The sequence below is a fragment of the Eleutherodactylus coqui genome, chromosome 6, assembly GCF_035609145.1.
Source record: "Eleutherodactylus coqui strain aEleCoq1 chromosome 6, aEleCoq1.hap1, whole genome shotgun sequence".
NCBI classification, from domain to species: Eukaryota; Metazoa; Chordata; class Amphibia; order Anura; family Eleutherodactylidae; genus Eleutherodactylus; species Eleutherodactylus coqui.
In genome coordinates this window covers 108,010,069-108,028,632 of record NC_089842.1, presented here as the reverse complement: position 1 = coordinate 108,028,632, position 18,564 = coordinate 108,010,069, and the positions used below count along the sequence as shown (strand labels likewise).

The following is an 18,564-nucleotide window of genomic DNA, read 5'->3' as shown; positions in this document are numbered from 1 at the left end:
AAATGGTACAAGAAGGCTATAGGAAATATTGTATATCTGTTGATCTGATGTGTATTGTGGCAGTAAATTGTCCATTTTCGGCTCTTTTAGGTTGGCACCGAGTTTACCACAATCCTTTATAATTTTATGTGTAACAGCAGTTGTGTTGGAGGAATGAACAGGCGACCCATTCTGATTATTATAACCCTGGAGAACAGAGAGTGAGTGACCTTAATTATATCAATATCAGACCGCACTATACTTCACCATCTGTTGTCATTTGGTCCCCTACCAAGAGTCCTTGTAGCCCTCTATACAGTGTGCAGGGGTCTCCTCATTATTGTCATCATTGCATACCTCCCAACTCTCAAACAAGAAGGAACTTTCAAGGAAAAGGTCTTTCTTGGATGCAGCAATTCTTTTTTTACATTGCCACTTTTTATATTAAGCAACACCCTTTGTGTCCCTTTACAGTAACAGCGCCCCTTAGTGAACCCCCTTATTTTATAATAGTAAGACATCTTTCACAACACAGCAGACTCAGATACAGCTGCTCAGCCAAGCCCCAGTACATGGGCTCCAACCAGGGGCATAACTAAAGGCTCAGGGGCCCTGATGCAAAAGGTGAGCTGGGCCCCCCCTCTATCTGTATCTGTACCCGTACCCATACCTAAACCATGCTGCACAGAGACATAACTTGAAGCTTCTGGGCCCCAAGGCAAAACCTGTAACAGGGCCCCCAACTATAATGCTTTATTCATAGTACTGGGCTCCCTATATGGAGAAGAGAGGCCTTAAGGGCCCCCTAAGGCTCCTGGGCCCGGGTGCAACCGCATACCCTGCACCCTCTATAGTTATGCCCCTGGCTCCAACCTGTTCATCCATACCAAAAAAAAATAAAAAATCTCATGCAAACATATATAGAACATAGGAATCCCATAGAGCTGCTAACCATGTCAGGTATGAATCTTGTATACAACATAATTATGCCAAGCAACAAGCCCAGTCCTTGTTTGCACATTTAAGAAGTTAGCTTCTGCTTATACCTAAAGTGCCTGTCCATAAGTATTGTATTGCTTTGCAGTGGACAAGTCCTCGGACGAAGATCATTTGAAGGTCGGATTTGTGCTTGTCCAGGAAGAGACCGGAAAGCAGATGAAGATCATTTCCGGGAACAAGCGGCGTTGAATGAAACCGCAGCCAAAAATGGCAACGCCAACAAGCGCAGTGAGTGTACGATAAGTATATTTCAATCCATCTTTATTGCTCTCTCTCTGCTGCCCTCTAGAGCTATCTAGAAGCATTACACGTCAGCAAAATCATATGCTGAGAATCGGGCAATAAAATGGTTTTGCACGCTTCAGCTCATTTACTTTTCTTTCAAAGAACACAAAAGGAACGCTTATGTCATTCTGCGCCCTTCCGACCCCGCACGGGGCAGATCACAGTTCTTCTAATACATTTTATCTTGTCCATAATTTCTGATCACAGTTTAATGGGACATACTTTTTTCCGTCTGCAGTTTCCTTGTTTCTGTTAAATGACTATGGATTTATCATTAAAATAATTCTTCTTTATCAGCAGCTTGTAAGCAGAGTCCTCAGGGAGTTCCAGCTCTTGGTACAAACATCAAGAAAAGGCGCCATGGGGAAGAGGACATCTACTATGTTCCGGTGAGTAAAGGTGCAACGTATGCATGTTAGTAAAGGTGTGTTATATACAGGTCAGCAAAAGTATGCTATACATATCCGTGAAGATGTACTATATACATGTCAGTAAATATGAACTACGGACATATCAATATATGACTGTATGCTACATACATGTCAGTAAATGTAGAAGAATATGCAGCACACCAATTCAAAGATCCTTTTATTGACACTCATGCAAGGTATGCTCAAAAATATATTATTAGTGTTTCTTAATTCTAAGCTGAAACATTGCACCACTGTCAGTAAAAGGATCTTGGTATTAGAATAATGCCCATGTGGCTTTTTTATGTATGCTACAAAAATTGTGCCCAAGTGTAGTTGGGTTTGCGCCATCCTATATCCTAGCAAGCGCTGCTCTGTTTTGTACTAGGTACATGTCAGTAAAGGTGTAGTGTGTATGTCCCTAATGGCATTCCACTATGTATGTGTCAGTAAATATGCACTATGGGGCACATTTATGACACTTTTTTGCCAGTTTTTAAAAAAGCAGCAAATTTTTGCACAAGCGGGTATTTGCACACAACTTTGCAACTCTTCTTCTTTCTGTGCTGTTCCAGGCACTTTTTTAAAAGAGAGGGGAAGTGTCTGAGGGGCAGACTTACTATTGCAAACATGGCTGGTTTCATGACAAGGGAGAATTTATCAAGGCTATGCAGTAATTTTCTATTGTCAAAAAGTCACAAAACTTTTGCGCAAGTAGGGTTTTTGTAAAAAGATTTTGCAACATTTTGTATGCCCCTCACTCCACTTATCCATAGGGTCTGGAAGAGGGGGGGTGGGGTTTGACAGATTTAAGAAATGCGACTTTTAAAAAAATTCACAAAAGTTGACACGATCTTACTCCAGCAGCTTTTCTAGACCTAATATAAGATGCGACTAATTTATCATCCGCATGTTGATAAATTCCCCCCACTGTACCACAAAACTGTCTTCCATGCCTTGCATCACTTTTTGTGTCTTGCCCGCTAAGGCGGCATTTATTAACAGTCATGGCCAAAACTCTGTAGGAAATGGAGCGTGGAATAATTGTGACATTGTGAGCCGAAAATGTACCGAAATTGGGCTGCAAAAAGGGGCGTAAACTAGAGATGAGCGAGCGTACTCGGAAAAGCACTACTCGCTCGAGTAATTTGCTTTATCCGAGTATTGCTGTGCTCGTCCCTGAAGATTCGGGTGCCGGCACGGAGCGGGGAGCTGCAGGGGAGAGCGGGGAGGAACGGAGGTAAGATCTTTCTCTCCCTCTCGCTCTCCCCTGCTCCCCGCTGCGACTCACCTGTCAGCCGCAGCGGCACCCGAATCTTCAGGGACGAGCACAGCGATACTCGGATAAAGCAAATTACTCGAGCGAGTAGTGCTTTTCCGAGTACGCTCGCTCATCTCTAGTTTACGCCCCTTTTTGCAGCCCAATTTCGGTACATTTTCGGCTCACAATTATTCCACGCTCCATTTCACCTGTCAGCCGCAGCGGCACCCGAATCTTCAGGGACGAGCACAGCGATACTCGGATAAAGCAAATTACTCGAGCGAGTAGTGCTTTTCCGAGTACGCTCGCTCATCTCTAGCGTAAACGTAACCAACTAGTAGGTGGCATAAAGTTAAACCAAGTTTTCTAACGATGTGGCAAATCTATCATCCAGCAGTCACTGTGATAAATCTGGTGCATTTGAGGACTGTCTAGTCTACATTTGCCCTTTCTAAAACGCACCAAAAGATGGCGGAATTTCGTAGTTTTTTTTTTTCATTTTACTCCACTTAGAACTTTTTAAAAGTTTTTCAGTACATTATATGGTACGCTAAATAGGACCACTGAAAAATACAACTCGTCCCACAAAAAACAAGCCCTCATACCGCTGTGTTGATGGATAGATTAAGGCTGAACGACTGAATGATTGGTGTTTAACAATTAGTGAATGAGCCAACGATAAGCAAACAATTATCATTCATCATTCAATTACTGGCCGTGTTTACGCTAAATGACTATCATTGATTTTTGCTTTTTCAAACGATTTTTTGAACGCTAATCGTTCCGTGTAAAAGGGCCTTAACTTTTGAGAGAGTTAGTAAATCCACCCACTGTGCTGTATGTATCTATGCTGTTGATGGACGTCATGCCCAGTTTCCTATGTATTGTCTCACATGCACACGTTGTTATGTGATCTTTGGCTTCCCCTATTTTTTACAGTATTACCTGTGTTTTAGGTTCGTGGTCGAGAGAACTTTGAAATCTTAATGAAGATAAAGGAGAGTCTGGAGTTGGTGGAGTTGGTGCCGCAACAGTTGGTGGACTCCTACCGACAGCAACAGCAGCAGCTGCTCCAGAGACAGTAAGACGGCCATTATTTATGTAGGATGGGGCGGACTGACCACTAAATAGTGATGTCACTGAATATGAGCCATTATCCAGATAGGCCAGCCCTATCTCTCTTTCCAATAAGTTGTGTGAACTTGTCCATAGCCATTTAAGTAAAAGGTGGAGAAGGGCACAAAGCGCTGACTTTCCTGTCCCATGATGTGGTGTAATGGTGGGAACCCACACAAGCATGGAGCCCTCTGTTATCTGTCGCCATAGATTCTCTTCTGCTCTATATATGCTCATTTAGAAGGGTGTGAAAAACTAACAGTGGAATGGATGTAAATGTTCTACAGAGACGGGGTCCCTATACCAGATGAGGGAGTGTCAGTGGGAGAACTGATACATAACGACTCCAGACATATGAGATGTCTGTGTACAGCTTAAGGGGTTCTATCAGAATTACAGGTTATCCCCTAGGATAGAGGATAGCTTGCTGATTGGGGGACCCCCACCGATCTGAAGAACAGGGGTGCCCCCCCCAGCAGTGAGAAGGCTGAATTGGAAAGCTGCCGATTCATTTATTTTCAATGGACTGCGGAGACAGATGAGAGGCAAACGCATGGGTGTTTCCGTTAACCCCACTGAAAAGAATGGAGAACCTGCATGCTCAGGCAATACTCTGTGCATTCTGACATCATTGTGGGTGGAAGAAGCATCCCCGCAGTGACAGGCAGAGGGGGATATGGGAACCACCAATCTGCGAGTTACCTTGTGATAGGGCATAACTTGTAGTTCTGGTACAACCTCTTTAAGACGCAGCAAGAAGTCGTCTTCTGTAGTAACATCATGTTTTCGTTTCCAGCGCCCATCTACAGTCACAGTCGTCCTATGGTCCTGTCATCTCCCCAATGAATAAAGTCCACGGAGGGATCAGCAAACTGCCATCTGTTAACCAGCTTGTGGGGCAACCCAATCAACACAGCGCAAACACAGCACCAGGGATGATACCAATGGGTAGGACTACTTATTACACCCTCTTACAGCCCATATATGGTGAAATGTCTGCTTCACAAAATCTCTCGCCCATTTACATCACACAAGTCATTGCAGAAACACGATGAGTCTCCATGTGTCATACGGTTGTCATTGTCATTTCCTTCTCAGGCTCTGGTATGCTGAACAACCACTCCATGCAAGCCAATGGGGAGATGAATGGCGCCCACTCTTCACAGTCTATGGTATCGGGGTCACACTGCACCCCTCCACCCCCCTACAATGCGGACCCCAGCCTTGTCAGGTACGCCTGCTGGTCTGTTGGTAATCCATTGGTTAGCTGTCACCCCTCCCTTGCATGAATCTAATGTAGTTGTATCTTCTGTGTACTAACCAGATGTAGAGGAACCTCACATCTACCCAACGCTGAGTGCAGTAATAATCATGTTCATACAACACATGATAAACTTCATACAACTTCTTATAACACCTCACAAAATGAATAGACAATAAAAGTATGTCTCGGTCAACACTGATTGCAGTGTCAGCTGTCATATGCCTCACTGACAAGGGGAAGGGTAACACCCAGTTGTCAATTCATTCCTACATTTCCATGAGGGTTATCAGAGGAACCTTACGATGTAGAGTCTTAAGAAAATATGCTCCATTTTATGGGCAATACAAGTGTCAGGAAAGCGGCCAGGTCATCTGTAACTGTGGTGTCCCTACTGAATTGCACCCCTTAAAAAAATAAGTTTTCAAATGTTTTCAAACCTATAAAAAAAATCGTCTGAGGGAGGGGGGAAGAGAAGGAGACCTAAACATCTTTAATGGGGTTATGGTTATCCAGCAACAAAAGTTTGTGAAATCTTCTCAGCCTGTTGTACCAACTTAAAAGACTACTTATTTTCGCCTCACCCAATCCTAATGTATCGCCAACAATAGGGACATCCAAACACTGCAGCCAATCACCGGCTCTCCTCTGCCAGTGAGTCGCTGCAGCGGTCACATGACCTGTTTCGGCAGGATATAGAGCAACGGGAAATGATGGTGGCGGGGGATTCGGTGGGTAAGTATTCCTACGGTGCCTTTGTTTGTACGGCAGGTTGAGCAGCTTTCACTATAATTTTATATACCTTTGTACATATTCTGAGTAGTAAAATTTGCAACAGACCATCCAAGCTGACAAGTGCCATGGAGCCTGAAATATCACACAAATGTCCCCCATGGGTACAAAACCCATTAGCTGGATGCCAGGTAAGACTAAATAGAAAAGGGTTCTTATAAAGGCCTGATCTATGGAGGTCTGGAAACTGGAACCCCCTGTGAACCAAAAAAAATCAATCCCAAGCATCAAAGAAGTGACATAGTAACATAGTATGTTAGGCCAAAAAGACACCCGGCCATCCAGTTCAGCCTATTATCCTGCAATGTTGATCCAGAGGAAGGCAAAAATAAAACCCAATGAGTTAGAAGCTAATTAGTTTTTATGGAAGTTATTAGGAGTTAGTGGAAATAGCCGCCACGTAATACTACATTTTCTCTGTAGAGGTCGCTACAGCAGATCTGTATGACTGGCCGCAGCTTACCCCTCAGATGGAAACTCCTATTTATTAAAGTAGTCAGGCTAGCACAATGAAAGGGCCACAATGCTCCATCGCCCTCATACAAGTATACAAGTCAGGCAACTCTCAATACATTTACATTTTTTAACAGATTTTGGCTCCGTTGAGGCTTTCTGTCTCCCTGTTCCATTTTTGGAGCAAAGAGAATGGAATTAAACTGATCAGTTTTTTCCCCATTGATTTCACTGTGGTTTTTAACGATGGAACACGAACAGAAAGCTTTTGGTTGCTTCTGTTCCATTTGGTCTAGTTTTTTTTAAACGGAACAAATAGCGCAGCCTGCAGCACTATTCCATTTAAGAAAAACAGAAAGCAGGTTTATTGTAAGAGATGTATGCCGGTGAAATTGGTGTCTATCACAATATTTGCATTGTACAATGTTTGTAAGGATAAAGTCTCTAATAAAAAAATACAGAAACCAAATAGAAAAAAGCAAGCTGAAAGCTTCCCATTTGCGTTCTGTTTTTAAAAACCCTATTGAAATCAATGAGGGAAAAAAGGATACGTTTAATAAAACAGAACAGAGACAAAAAGCCTGAATAGAGCTAAAACGCAAGTAAGAATGAACCCTAACATGTTGATGTAGCAGTGCTGAGTTTATCATTTGCCAAAATGCATTTGATATTTTGAGGGGCAAACACCCCGAAACAGCTGTCTGTGTATGGTTTTCTGGCTTGGCTTTCTATTCCCAATCATTGATTTAAAGACTTGTTTAAAGAGTCGTACATTGACTTGCAGGAATGCTGCTGCAGAGGTATTGTTCTATCTTCCTTATTTGCATATATTACCCAGAGGAGCGTGCATGGCCTTATAAGTGTCCTCACTCACCTCCTAGGTGTCTCCACACTCCTTCTGGTGCTCTCCTTGGGGAGAGATGATGCCCCTCCCAACCTACTCACCTCCTAGGTGTTTCCACACCCCTTCTGGGTGCTCTCCTTAAGGAGAGACGACACCCCTTCCGACCCATATCAGTATGTGACGGACCCCTGAAGTCAGCGTTCCTGTCACTAGACTGTGCTGCCCACAGCCAGGGCACCATAAAGAACTGATCGATTCCCTTTAGATCAGAGGGTTCTTGTCATTCTCTCACACGGAGTTCAATGACAAATTCATTTCTGCTACAACCCGGCTACAGGATGTGACCAATATCCTGAGAAGATTTCTTCAATTGATAATTATTATAAGATCACACATACACTATCACACATACTGCACTTAGTAGTGATTACTACTCTATAAGCTCAGTAATGACATTTGTAATATCACATACATCCTCAGGCCATTGATTCTGTATCGCATTATTACTAAAACTTGCCAACATGTTGCCAAAATAGACACTTACTGACTTTAGTTACTATATAAACGAGCAGTAGATGAGCGACTGGAGAGGGGTAGGGGACCACAGGGCAAAAATGGCACTGTATGTGTATATATGTGTATGTGTGCAAATTATATATATATATATATATATATATATATATATATATATATATATATATATATATATATATATATATATATATATATATATTATAATATATATACTCCCTTTTTTGATGTCACCTACTGCTTACATATAGTCACAACACTCCATTGCCACCTTTAACCCTCACGTGGTGTCATGGGGTCTATCTGACCCCAGCCTTCTTTACTGCAGTCCTGCACTTTGAAACTGGTACCTCCCAAGGGTTAAACACCATATTACTGTTTACATATGCATAGTTCTTAGTTACAGTCTTTATTATACTTCAGAGCCACACTCATTGTTCTGTTGATGAAGTCACTGTGTACATACATTACATTGCTTATCATGTACTGTCCAGCCTGTATTGTACTCCAGAGCTGCAATCACAATTATGCTAATTGATAGAAGAAACTGTCAGGGTCAGTACAAGAAAAGTAATGTAATATATATACATACTAACTTCACCAGCAGAAGTATAATGCAGGATGTAACTCAAGATCAGTACAAGATAAGTAATATATGTACACAGAGACTCTGCGGGCAGAATTGTGAGCGCAGCTCTAGAGTAAAATACAGCATGTAACACAAAATCAGTACAGCATAAGTAATGTCATGTATATATACAGTAACTCCACCTGCAGGATGGAGTGTAAATCAGGACCAGTACAAGATAAGTAATGTAAAGTAGATACACAGTGAGTCGACCAGCAGGATAGTGAGTGCAGCTCTGATGTATAATACATGATATCACTTAAGCCCCATTTACACGCAATGATTATCGCTTAAAATTCATCCAAACGACGGCTTTTAAGCGATAGCTGTTGTGTGTAAATGCGCGTCCATCGTGCACTTTTTGTTCATCGCTGACTTCAGGTCAGCATAAAAGTCGTCGTCCCTGATAAGAGGGACGGCATGCTGTGCTCTCCGCGGGCAGCTCTGATAGCATTGTATGCAGCCAACACCCTGTGGCAGAACAAAGCAGGTGTATTTAGAGAACAGACCACCTGCTGTTCTCTAAATATATGCAAATAAAGCTAGTTACCTACTAATGGGACGATTAGCCCATTAGTAGCTAAAAGCCCATTTAGACAGGACGAATGCTGGGCAAACGATGCCAGATACTCGTCCCGGCACATACTGGCTCTCATGCTGCTGCACGGGAGCTAGTATCATTAGCTCACAGTGGGGTGACAGGAGGAGATTTCTCTCGCTGTCCTCCGCCCCACTCCATTGACTTAATATAGCGGCCATTCAATACTGAACGGCTGCTATTTACACTGAACGATCAGCAATAAACGATAAACGATGAGCAGATCGCTGACCGTTCAGTGTAAATAGCAGCATTGAACGGCCGCTATGTTAAGTCAATGGAGAGGGGCAGGGGAGCGCGAGGAGAGAAATCTCCTGCAGCCGCCTGCCCCGCCCCCCCTGCTGGCCGCTCTACTAGCAGGAGCACGGGAGTGAGGACACACAGGCACGAGTATCGGGCATCGCTTGCCCAACATTCTACCCATGTAAATGGGCCTTAAAGCAAAATGATTACTGAAAATGGCTAGTTTCTGACAAATTTTGAGTGATCATCTTTGCATGTAAATGGGGCTTTAGATGCAGTCTAAGATAACTATTGCTATATATATATATATATATATATATATATATATATATATAATATGCATACACACACACACAAAGTTTTCTGTAGATTAATTTTATATGTAGACTGTCTAATGGTACCCATGGTTGACACAGCCTTTATACACAAGGCAGTCAGGGATATGGGGAACGTTTTAATCTAATAGGATATCCTGATGAATAGTTTGTGCAAACAGTGATGATCTCCATTGCAACCAATCAAATGTTTCTTTCCACAATAGCCTTACACTCTTAGAGGTTGCAACTGGCTACCGCATCTTTTCTGCACTTCCCTTTGCGCACGTTTTTCCAGCAGTGCTCTTGATTGGTACAGACAACTCTATGAGCTTCATGACCTGTTGTGAGAACCAATGGTGTGTCTGTTAGTTAATTCTGCTTTATTTTTTTTTCCAAATCTTTTGTTTCTGCAGTTTTTTGACAGGACTGGGGTGTCCAAACTGCATCGAGTATTTCACATCACAAGGTTTACAGAATATATACCACCTGCAGAACCTAACTATGGAGGTAAATGTGCGGAGGGAAATCCTCTTTTGATCAGGGATCTCACAACCAGATAAAACATCACCTGGCCTAAGGCAAATTCACATGCAACATAGTGCTGAGCTGCTGCAAGCATTCACCATCTAAGATACGAGAGATGTCTCCCCATCCTCAATAGGTAGTGAGACATTTGCTCATCCTCAGATCCCATTCATTCTAGAAGACAGAAAGATCTTAAAGAGATTTTTGAGGGCCTAAGATCTCCTGCTACCCCTACTTGTATGCCTATCAACTGTCCTACAGTCCTACTAAGAGATTGTGTATGACCAGCTGTGAATAGAAGTGTTGACTGGTTGCTGTGGATCAGCTGTGCACCTAAAAGACCTTTTCGTAAATGGCTCTTAAAGGGACACTCCAGAAAAGATTTTCACTCTATATAATGCTTAGTGCGGGGTCTGAAGTGGTGGAGTGTAGCACAGGGATTCAAAGACCACCCAAGAAAGAGAATTCCTTCAGCCCTATACTAAGCATAAGACAGTGGATGAGTTTTGCTCTGAGTGTTCCTTCCATACATGGGAAGACCCTAGGCAAACTATTATATCATTTTACATTCTAATTTCTCTTCTGTTTTCTTCACTTCCACTTATTACCCCTTAACTCCATTACTGGCTACAGTCTCCATGTTGTTAAAAGAGAGCAGAACATTCAGTCACATTTCGGAATTTGATGGCACCTGTCAGGGCTAGTTCACCAATGATCACTTAGAGGGCAAGTCCACTTTGAAGGTTGTTGCCTAGCTCTTTGCAGTCTCACTGACTACTATTACTCTGCAGGATGGTATGAAAGGGGTTGCCCGGTTACTGCCTTAAAAAACGTACTTAGGCATCCTCTACCATGGGGATCCAACGATGTTGCCATACCATTCTTCCATTGATTGTTGTGGAAGATGACATCAGCGGAAGTCACCTGACCACTGCAGCCAATCAGAAGATACATCAGCTGCTCTCCTGTCATGGATGTCATCTTCAACAACAATCACCGAGAGGATGGCCGGTCAACACTGCTGGATCTCCGTGGCAGAGGACGGGTAAGTACTGCTCTGTTTACTATTTAAAGGCAGTTGGAGCTATTGAGAAATGTCCAGTTACCAGATAACCCCTATTTAAGGCTTTGTTCACATCTGAGTTGGGGGATCTATTCAGGACAGATCTAGTTCAAACTTACATGTTATGCTATTTAATTCAGGAAAATGCTGGACACATGGCAGAAGCCCAATAGACCCCATTACAGTCAGTGGGGTCTGTTGGGTGTTGTTTGTTCATAGGACGGATCTGTTTGAAGATGGGATTCCATTTTCCTCTCCCCATGACGGAAGCCTTAAGCACAGATGTGAACACCAGTGGTTAGTGGGAGCACTAGGCTAATGTAATTCTAGGAGAGGCATATATAGAGAAGGAGATAACGGCAAACTTCATAAAAACAAGAGCTGTGGGTGGTTAGTCTAACATTCTCAGTTAGGCTCTCATTTCTAGTTCATTCCTTATTCACCCTCCATTGATTACCACAGTACTATACTGTAAGATGGCTGATAAGAGCATCTCAGCACATTGTCTGTCTTCACCTGTCTCTTCAACATCTGCATTTATTCACAATTTTCCAGAAAGTGAATTCAAGGCTTATAACAGTTAAGCTGCCCTACACATTCACCAACTGTTGAACAAACGATCGCTTGTCTAACAGCTGCCCCAAACACATGAACATTCTGATCTGCCAAACAGCTGTATGTTTAGGGAGGTAAGCTGCAACCAGATCACTCTAATGCCGGGTTATCTCCTGTGGAACCTAAGGATTGGATGCTGAAATTCAACATTCCTGATCCTGCCTTCCCTGACATCATCTGTCCAGATCTGTTATAAGTGGGTTCGGACAACTAAAGTCGAACATGTATGGAGACCCTTTGTTACTTTTGGCCCAACATTCTGTGATGATTAATGTCTTAATATATCATTACAGAGCTCCTAATCCTGTGCACAAAATTCATTTTTGAATTTGCACCACAATGTTGGAATCAAAAAGACACCAGTTACAGCACACACATTTGCAAGGTTTAGCGGGAAGGATGAGGTCTCACATTTACTATAAATTATACCAGAAAACAGTATAACTTATAGCACAAATATGGATTCCAAATAGGACACTGAGGCAGCCGAGGATGCACCAAACACAATAAATTTGGTTTGCCTTACTCTAAGGTATTTTCAATATAGACTTATGTAATAGTGGTATACAAATCTCCTCTATAGCGTTAAATAAAATATTGTCTGTCAACAGCCACCACTATTCCCCTAGGGGGAGCTTAGTGGCATTACTTATTAGTAATGTGTAGTGAGCTCCCCCTAGTGGTGGCTGCAGGCAGACCGAATTTCATTAAAACTGGCATTTCCTACAGCAGTCTTAATAAGAGGTTTGCTAGAGTATGATGAGTCAAATTTATTAAGAGGCGCACACCGCTTTATAGATTTGGGGAATCTTTGACTGTCTATGTGCCATAAAATTACATCTATGCCCGCTACAAGTGGGCATAGATTTGCAGTATAATTTACTTGAATGTGCTTGCAAATAAAAGTAGTGATTTCATTGATTGTTGCTTCTCCACATTTTAGTTGGATTTTGGATGTTGTCCCACTCCTTTAACAAAACTGAATCACATCAGTATTTATCACAACATTGTATTTATGTATTCTTTACGTTGCTTAGTCAATACTTTTTTTTTTTTTAAACTTTTCTACACACATTAGCTCAGTGACTGTAGCATTAATCCAAGCTGGTCTTATATCTCGGCGTTACATCATGCTTGTTACACATAACCAACAAACTGCAATTCAATCTTCCAATGCAAATTAGAAAATAGAACATTGGTTGCTATAAGCAACAAGTAAACTTTTTCTCCATGAATTTTGATGCCAGTGTGCTCACCTTTCATACTGACCATCTCTTTGTGTATGGTAGTATTCAGCATGTAACCCTTAAGAAAATGATCTCTTAGACATAACTCATTCATAACTAGAGTTTTCCTCTATCTTCTCCATTTGCAAGAAAACTGATAGTAAGAATGATCAAAGGTTCCTTCCTAGAGTCCACTTATGTTTGTGAATGGAGACGGGCGTGCCAGAACCACTACTGGGCGGTTCCACTGACGATGATCATTCCTGTGTAAAGGCACAGCAATGATTTTTACTGGGACAACCTGTTGGACATCTGCTCCCAAAAGGTCGTCCCGTGTAAAGGGGCCCTTAAGAAAGTAAAGTGCATACAGTAATATTCAGCATTACAGGAAGATTTACAATGTGGCCTATTGTAACTATAGTTGGGTAACAGTGCAGTTCTTTTTTAATTGTTTTTGTGCTGTGTAGATGGGCAACCCCACATCTATGGGCAGGGACAATACGAGGTAGGGTTTAAAGTAGCTCTTCAGGCCAAAACCAGCACTTTACCAGCTGTTATGCCCCCTTCCTTTGCAGACATGCCCATACTGGTGTGGAGGGGGCATGAATTATTTTAGTAAGTAACATTGGAAGCGTTACATAGAAGAGATAGGAAGTACTTCAAAGAATTAGATCTGCTTGATACCACAAAGTAAGATTCTTCATTTCTCTGAGAGAAAGGTTGAAAAGGTGTTCAATGTTCACAGGATCTCAGAATATTTTATCAGTGTTAGTGGGACATCTGGCTTTCCTTTGCTTGTTACCATCCATGAAAAGTTAGATTGAATCCTTTGCTTTTCATTACCATAAACATGGGTGAATGTGTCTTGCTTTGAGTCAATGTAGTTTAGTGAATGTTGAACAAATTGCCTTGTTCACATTAGTAGGTGTAATGAGTGGGGGTTTGGATGCACTTAAAATCCAGTTTATGAAGACTATTATCTAGTAGTACTATGATCCTTCAAAGTAACACAATCCAGCTCAGTTTCGTTACATTTTTGACCTTTCGAATAGCTTGACTATAGCCACACAAATCTACCTGCATAGAGATTCACATAGTCTTCTCCTTGACCTCCTCTGTGTACATCTTCACTTTCCCTCATACTCTTTTAAGTAATTCTAATTAATTTATTAGATGTTTTTGGAATATTCCAGACCCTTCTTAAGATATTCCGTCTGTTCTTGCAGGATCTTGGAGCACTGAAGATTCCTGAACACTATAAAGGCTTGATATGGAGAGGTATCCAAGAGCTGAACAAAAGCCATGACTATGGAGCCCAACAGCTGATCCGATCCAGCAGCAATGCTTCTACCATTTCCATAGGCAGCTCTGGTGAGCTCCAGCGCCAGCGTGTTATGGAGGCTGTACATTTTCGAGTTCGACACACCATCACCATTCCCAACAGGAATGGAGCTGATGATTGGGCAGACTTTGGATTTGATTTACCTGACTGCAAGGCGCGAAAACAGTCTATAAAAGAAGAGTTTGCAGAGTCTGATATTAACTAATAGATTGAGAAGTGAGATGACGTTAATTAAAATTACACTTATTTTCTCGACTTGATAAAGCCAAAAGTGAGTAATTCCATTCAGAAGCCAAGAAGAGAGTTCTACGAGTAGTAGCTTTGCTTTGGTCTTATCTGTTGGGTTTCACAGTAGGGTCACTGATGAGGAGATGATCCAAGTACATGAATGCTTCTTTCATCTGTAGGTTTTTAGTTTTTTTGTTTTTTTTTTAAAGAATGAACCAAGTGAAGATTTTTAGTTTGTTCCCCATAATGGATACATCTCTCTAGGCAACCACCATTGAGGAGCTCTTGGTTTATCTTGGACATCTCTGTGGCTTCACATAAACTGGGGAGCTCTCCATATCCCAAGATGTCTGCCCGTAGATGACAAAGACAAGTCTTGAAAGGGTACAAAATGGAGGACCTCCCTTCCCAATGAACTGCCAAAAAAGTATTCACACCGGTGTCTGTTCATTGTTTCGTTAAAGACATTTCTGACGGCTTTTTGAGAACATGTTTTGACAAAACATGTGAGATCTAAAGACCTGCACCGAAGAGGGTGTTTTTATCGAAAAAAAAACTCTATAGAACTGGGTTCAGCCAATTCAGCTGCGTTTTAGGGGCATAAATATCTGTAATTTATGGCTGTAACCTACTGTGTAAATATTTCCTGTCTTCTCAGTCCCATAATATTCTCGTGTTATTTATCTGTAATATAAACTATCCATGGTTTGTAGAGTATTAGCGAGTAGCCCAGTGTATGGGGTGTGCAGTGCCCTACACTGTGTGGGTAGGAAATAAAGCTCTATACCTTTGTATGCTGTATCATTCATTCACAAGCTGTGCGCTATTTGACTTGTTGAGTTATTTAATTTTGCCGAATTCTTTGATTATGAAGATGATGGACGTTAAATACTTGGCTTTACGGGCAATAAAATCAGTTTTGATATTTGTGAGTGGATATAATGAACTGGGAGAAAATAATAATTGTCTGTTGTGGTTGTGTAGCTGTATCCTTAGGACACAATTTGCTGCGTTATACAGTTTTTACCTGGAAACCACTTCATGGTGTGTCCACCCGTTATATAAAACGAAAAGCAAGGTTTGGTACGGTGTTAGCCAGTAGAGCAAAATGTGATTGTTCTCAGTAAGAGAAACCAAGTAATCTTGTAGATATGATACGTTTTAATGGCTAACAAAAATACATGATGTTATAGCGAGCTTTCGGACCTCTCATCAGGAGAACCAAAACCTCTCTATAACATCATGTATTTTCGTTAGCCATTAAAAGGTATCATATCTACAAGATTACTTGGTTTCTCTTACTGAGATCAATCACACCCGTTATGTGAATTGATATTTTCCAAATTACTCTTCGGCCCCAGGCAACCCATGTTGTATTTTTTCAGGTACAATCACAAGGTCTTGTGTGTCTTTTATATTTCTTTAGGTATACTTGTATATATCAACAGATCCTAAAAAGCTAAATTCACATATTACCAGCTATTTCTCTAAACAGGGTGTCTGCTTTTATATATCTCCTTTTAGGAAAAAGTTCTTCAGGTAATAGATTGGTGGGCTCTAGTCAGACAGAAACACTTTATCATCCCCATGTCCCAAACAACAAAATTGTGGGTCTCTTAAAAATGCCATACAGCTTAGATTAAGATCATCAGAACCAGCCAATTGTGGGAGAATTCTTTTGTTCTGAAAGGAAATATAATCTGTTGCCAGAGAAGTCTCTGCAGTGTACTACCCTCAGAACACATGCACCTTCGACTCGAGCTGCATGCGCGTGGAGAGCTTCAGAGGAATAGCTATTGGCCAAATACTCAGTAATTTCAAGGAGTTGTACAACATAGGATAAGCATGGCTGCTTTGTTCCCATACCTGTAGACAGGTATGTCACTGTTTCTGGGGAAAAACATGGCCATGTTTTTCTAATAACATACCAACCCTTTCATTTCCCAAACAATAGGGGTCTTTTTTACACCTCCACTGATCATAATTTTATTGCATATCTAATATATTTATTAATGGAAACTAAACTAAGTTTGTACACATCTCCTCTAACTTCTAACTAACTACGTACGAACTTCCGAGGCTAAAAGAAATTGTGGTAATATAGTAATACATTAGTTGCTTAAAGGGAACATGTAACCAAGTTATGGTGCTGTTAGGTGAGGTGACAGGAAGCTAGGTGGTAAATTTTTTTTTATACTCACCCATTTCCTGGCTCAAGCCGTTGAAATCAGTGTGCCGGATGAACATCTGACGCTTCTAAGAGTCCTGTGCGTGTGCTCTCCCATAGACTTGTATATGAAAGGGAGCGCATGGGACTCTAAAGAGTCAGATTTTCATCCAGCGTGCAGACTTCAGCGTCAGGAGCCAGAAACAAGGAAGTGGGTGAGTATAAAGAATACAGCACCCAACTTCCTGTCACCTCGCTCATCGGCACCCACTGTAAATGCATGCCCTGATTGAACAACAAATGAGATTTTGGTCGCATTTCGGTTGTCATTCAGTTAAAGAGCCCTTAGTTTAAGGTTCTTTAGGCAGGTGACAGGTTCCCTTTATTTTCTGCTATAGAATTATGTATGTATCATGTTGGAGAAAATGTCTCAGATGTGCAACATGTGTAAAAACTTAAATGCCCCCCATTATGGTGTCTGGTTGTGACACCCAGGCCAGTAGGGCCTGGTGTTGGTTTCCCCTTTTATGCCCTTTAGTTTGATCCTTGGGCCAATTCTCTACCTCTTTTGCCGACCATGCAGTTCCTCTATGGAGGAATGTCCGGCTTATGCTCTTTCTACTAAGTGGCAAAAGAGATGGTGCGATCAGAGCTGGGGCCCCACAGCAGTCGCATGGTCTGCCTACATGGGGAGTACAACCTGTAGGCTTATTTTACAAGTTCAGATCCTATAAGGAGCCGTTTTATACAAACATAATAGGCCTCAACGATAAAGACTTACAAAACATCTAATAGCAACCAAGTAACCATTCCAGTGCATTTTGGAAATGAAATCTTGATTGGATAACTGTATAACGTGTTGTTATGGGCATCAAGGCCTCTTTATCCTCAGCAGCATATCATACAAGAGGCCCATTTTGTGAGGGGGGGGGGGGTGACATGGGGGACCTATAAAAATGTTGCTGTTGCTCATAGCAACCAGGGGGTTTTATATGACTAAAGTATACTGAATTTTTTCCCATAAAACTATATATGAGCCTACTTCGCTCCTCCTGCTCTATAACATGCTGCCTGCACATTGGACACCAAGTTCAAGATGACAGGTTCCCTTGAAAAGTAAAAGTAGTGATCTGCTGGAGCATCACAGCCACATATTACACGAGACAATCGTTTTTGCGCTGTTTTATGTATAAATGTAAACCTATTTTGCTGTGGCCCCAACAGCAGTGCGGAAGCCGAACTGCTGGAATCTAATTGCCTCTTATGATTAACTGATCCACTTCTTGCCTGCACCAGTTCTTCTACACGAGGGCCACAGTTTTGAGATCACAATATTTATATAACACATATTACATCATATGCATAATCTATAAACTTGGCCTTGTATAAAAAAGACTATACAAACAGGAGAGTTGTCCAACGCGACCAATCAGAACAGCTCTTTTATTTTACCATTACCTTAAGTAATGAAAGAAATGATGTGGTTGGCTGCTATGAGTAACTCTCTCCCTCTTCTGTATTATCTTGTATAGGAGGCCCTGTGCTGCAGACATTTGGTTAGTAAACACTTTAGCCCACACAATGGCCACCCTTACCGTACCTGTGTATACAGTATGGACATTGCTTTTCTCTGACATATTTGCCTGTCTACTTTATAATATAGCATTTTTTTATGTATATT

At 41.6% G+C, this 18,564-nt stretch overlaps 1 protein-coding gene across 6 annotated transcripts in view; it reads left to right on the top strand.

The window, feature by feature from the left end:
- TP73 (tumor protein p73) overlaps positions 1 to 15,863 on the top strand; it is a 154,860-nt gene extending 138,997 nt beyond the window's left edge. For 3 of the 6 annotated variants that reach the window (XM_066607369.1, XM_066607366.1, XM_066607370.1), the window contains 8 exons: positions 91 to 200; positions 1,064 to 1,212; positions 1,564 to 1,652; positions 3,891 to 4,015; positions 4,847 to 4,998; positions 5,149 to 5,281; positions 10,131 to 10,224; positions 14,373 to 15,863. In XM_066607369.1, coding sequence (XP_066463466.1) covers positions 91 to 200; positions 1,064 to 1,212; positions 1,564 to 1,652; positions 3,891 to 4,015; positions 4,847 to 4,998; positions 5,149 to 5,281; positions 10,131 to 10,224; positions 14,373 to 14,693 — 1,173 coding nt within the window. In that variant the 3' untranslated portion in view covers positions 14,694 to 15,863. Of the gene's footprint in view, positions 1 to 90; positions 201 to 1,063; positions 1,213 to 1,560; positions 1,653 to 3,890; positions 4,016 to 4,846; positions 4,999 to 5,148; positions 5,282 to 10,130; positions 10,225 to 14,372 lie in introns of all 6 variants that reach the window. The other 3 variants (XM_066607368.1, XM_066607367.1, XM_066607372.1) reach the window with 3 other exon arrangements.
- Positions 15,864 to 18,564: the final 2,701 nt, after the last annotated feature.